General features: G+C 36.1%; 1 protein-coding gene across 1 annotated transcript; it reads right to left on the bottom strand.

Moving 5' to 3' along the window:
• Positions 1-50: 50 nt before the first annotated feature.
• On the bottom strand, positions 51-1,031 carry LOC119429931 (olfactory receptor 52E8-like). Its single transcript, XM_037697426.1, has one exon. The coding sequence runs from the start codon at positions 1,029-1,031 to the stop codon at positions 51-53; it is 981 nt and encodes a 326-aa protein (XP_037553354.1).
• Positions 1,032-1,841: the final 810 nt, after the last annotated feature.

The following is a 1,841-nucleotide window of genomic DNA, read 5'->3' as shown; positions in this document are numbered from 1 at the left end:
AATCTTGATGAACAGAACAGTGACTGATTTAATACCCATACTTTATTTTATCAGGTACTGATGGCTGAAACTTGTGCAACTTGTGCTTTTGAGGGCACAATTTTGTAAAACTGCTTCCACAAACAATTTCTTATTTCTTTCGCTCTCAGACAGTAAATTAGTGGATTGACCATCGGAGGACCAAGGCTATAAAGCATAATAATTACAATTCGCACATCACTACTAAAACTAATACCAACATTACTTGCTAAATATACAAAACATCTAGGTAAATAATATAGTGAGATTATTATCAGCTGAGTACTACATGTTGACAATGATTTTAGACGATTTTTGATACCTGCTACTTTGCTAACCTCAATAAGTATAGAGCAATAAGAGAAAACTATGAATGCCAGAGGTACAAGGAGTACAATCATGGCATTCACAAAAGCTGTAAGGGCGTATGGTGTCCTGTCAGTGCAGGCCAAAACTGTTATACCAATATGATCACAGAAACAGTGATTGATTATATTTGAGCCACAATAAGGAAGAGGATATGCTCTAAAAATCAGTATGAACGGGAATAAACTGGCAATTATCCATGCGGCCAGACTGAGAATAAGTATTCTGATTTTTGTCAAAATAGTTGTGTATTTGAGAGGATGGCAGATGGCACAGTACCTGTCAAAATCCATGAGGAAGAATATAAAGGAGTTCACTGAGCCAAGATAGTGAACAAAAAACATTTGAACAAAACAACCAGTAAATGAAATAGCCCCTGATTTAAACCAGTATCTGGTGATGATTTTAGGTAAAGTTGTTGTGCTGAAGAGAAGGTCACATGCAGATAGATTTAAAATGATATGATACATGGGCTTATGGAGGCTTTGGTTAGTTGCAAATAAGAACAATACTAGAGTATTTGCAATTACAGTCATCAGGTACACAAAGAATAAAACAGCTGAAACCAGACCATAGTGCTCTGGATGAAGTCCAGGGAATCCAGTTAATAAAAATTCATTCACTCTGCTGTAATTTCTCTCCGACATGATGTAGAAAAAGTTTATACGATCATTGCATGCATGAAATAAATTAGACCAAACAGTTAAGCTCAATTACTGGTATAACTATTAAAGTCTTAATTACTAGCTACAATTTGTTATCTGTTCTTAATAAATACATATCACTTTTTACAAAAATGTTGATTCTTAGTTTCACCCTTTTTAAAATTCTCTGTGTGTTGTTCATTAAGTTAGAAAGTACCTTTGCCAAAGTGAGCAGCAGAGTGCTCTGATTTCTCATCATTGAGTACTTGCTTAAAATGACTTCCCCTGCATGCGCAGTGATAACGGTGAAGTTACTGTCCATCATTTTTATATTCTCTGAGGATGTCTGACATGCAGGTGGTTAATATTTCTAAATGGATCGCATAATCCATTTCTCATATGATAATGTAGTAATTAACTCAGCATTTTATGGCCATAACAGGTAACTCTAAACTGTCCCTAGGTGTGAGTGAGAGTGTGAATGGTTGTTTTTCTCTGTGTCCCTATGATGGACTGGAAACCTGTCCAGGGTGTACCCCCAATAAATTGTGACAGATTAGAAACAAGAATAACTCAGTATTATGGGACCAGGCCATTCTTGACTAAAGCAGCTGTAAGGAGACATGCTGCAGATTTTTGCATATCTTCATATGGTAGCTCTGGTAGTTTTTCTCTGAGTATGAAATGATTGTTGGGCTGAGACAAGGCCCCAAATTTATTTGATCCAGATTTCACAAGAATCACACACTTGCACCACTGTAACATGATATTATCCACCATAATATTCTCAAAAAGGCTGTTCTAAGCTTTCAG

The sequence above is a fragment of the Nematolebias whitei genome, unplaced genomic scaffold, assembly GCF_014905685.2.
Source record: "Nematolebias whitei isolate Nwh7 unplaced genomic scaffold, NemWhi1 Nwh_scaf_11267, whole genome shotgun sequence".
NCBI lineage: Eukaryota > Metazoa > Chordata > Actinopteri > Cyprinodontiformes > Rivulidae > Nematolebias > Nematolebias whitei.
The sequence above is the reverse complement of the archived record's forward strand: the minus strand, read 5'-3'. Positions and strand labels throughout refer to the sequence as shown.

Coding starts and splice junctions, on each gene's coding strand:
- LOC119429931 (XM_037697426.1), bottom strand. CDS start 1,031: ATGTCGGAGAGAAATTACAGCAGAGTGAATGAATTTTTATTAACTGGA.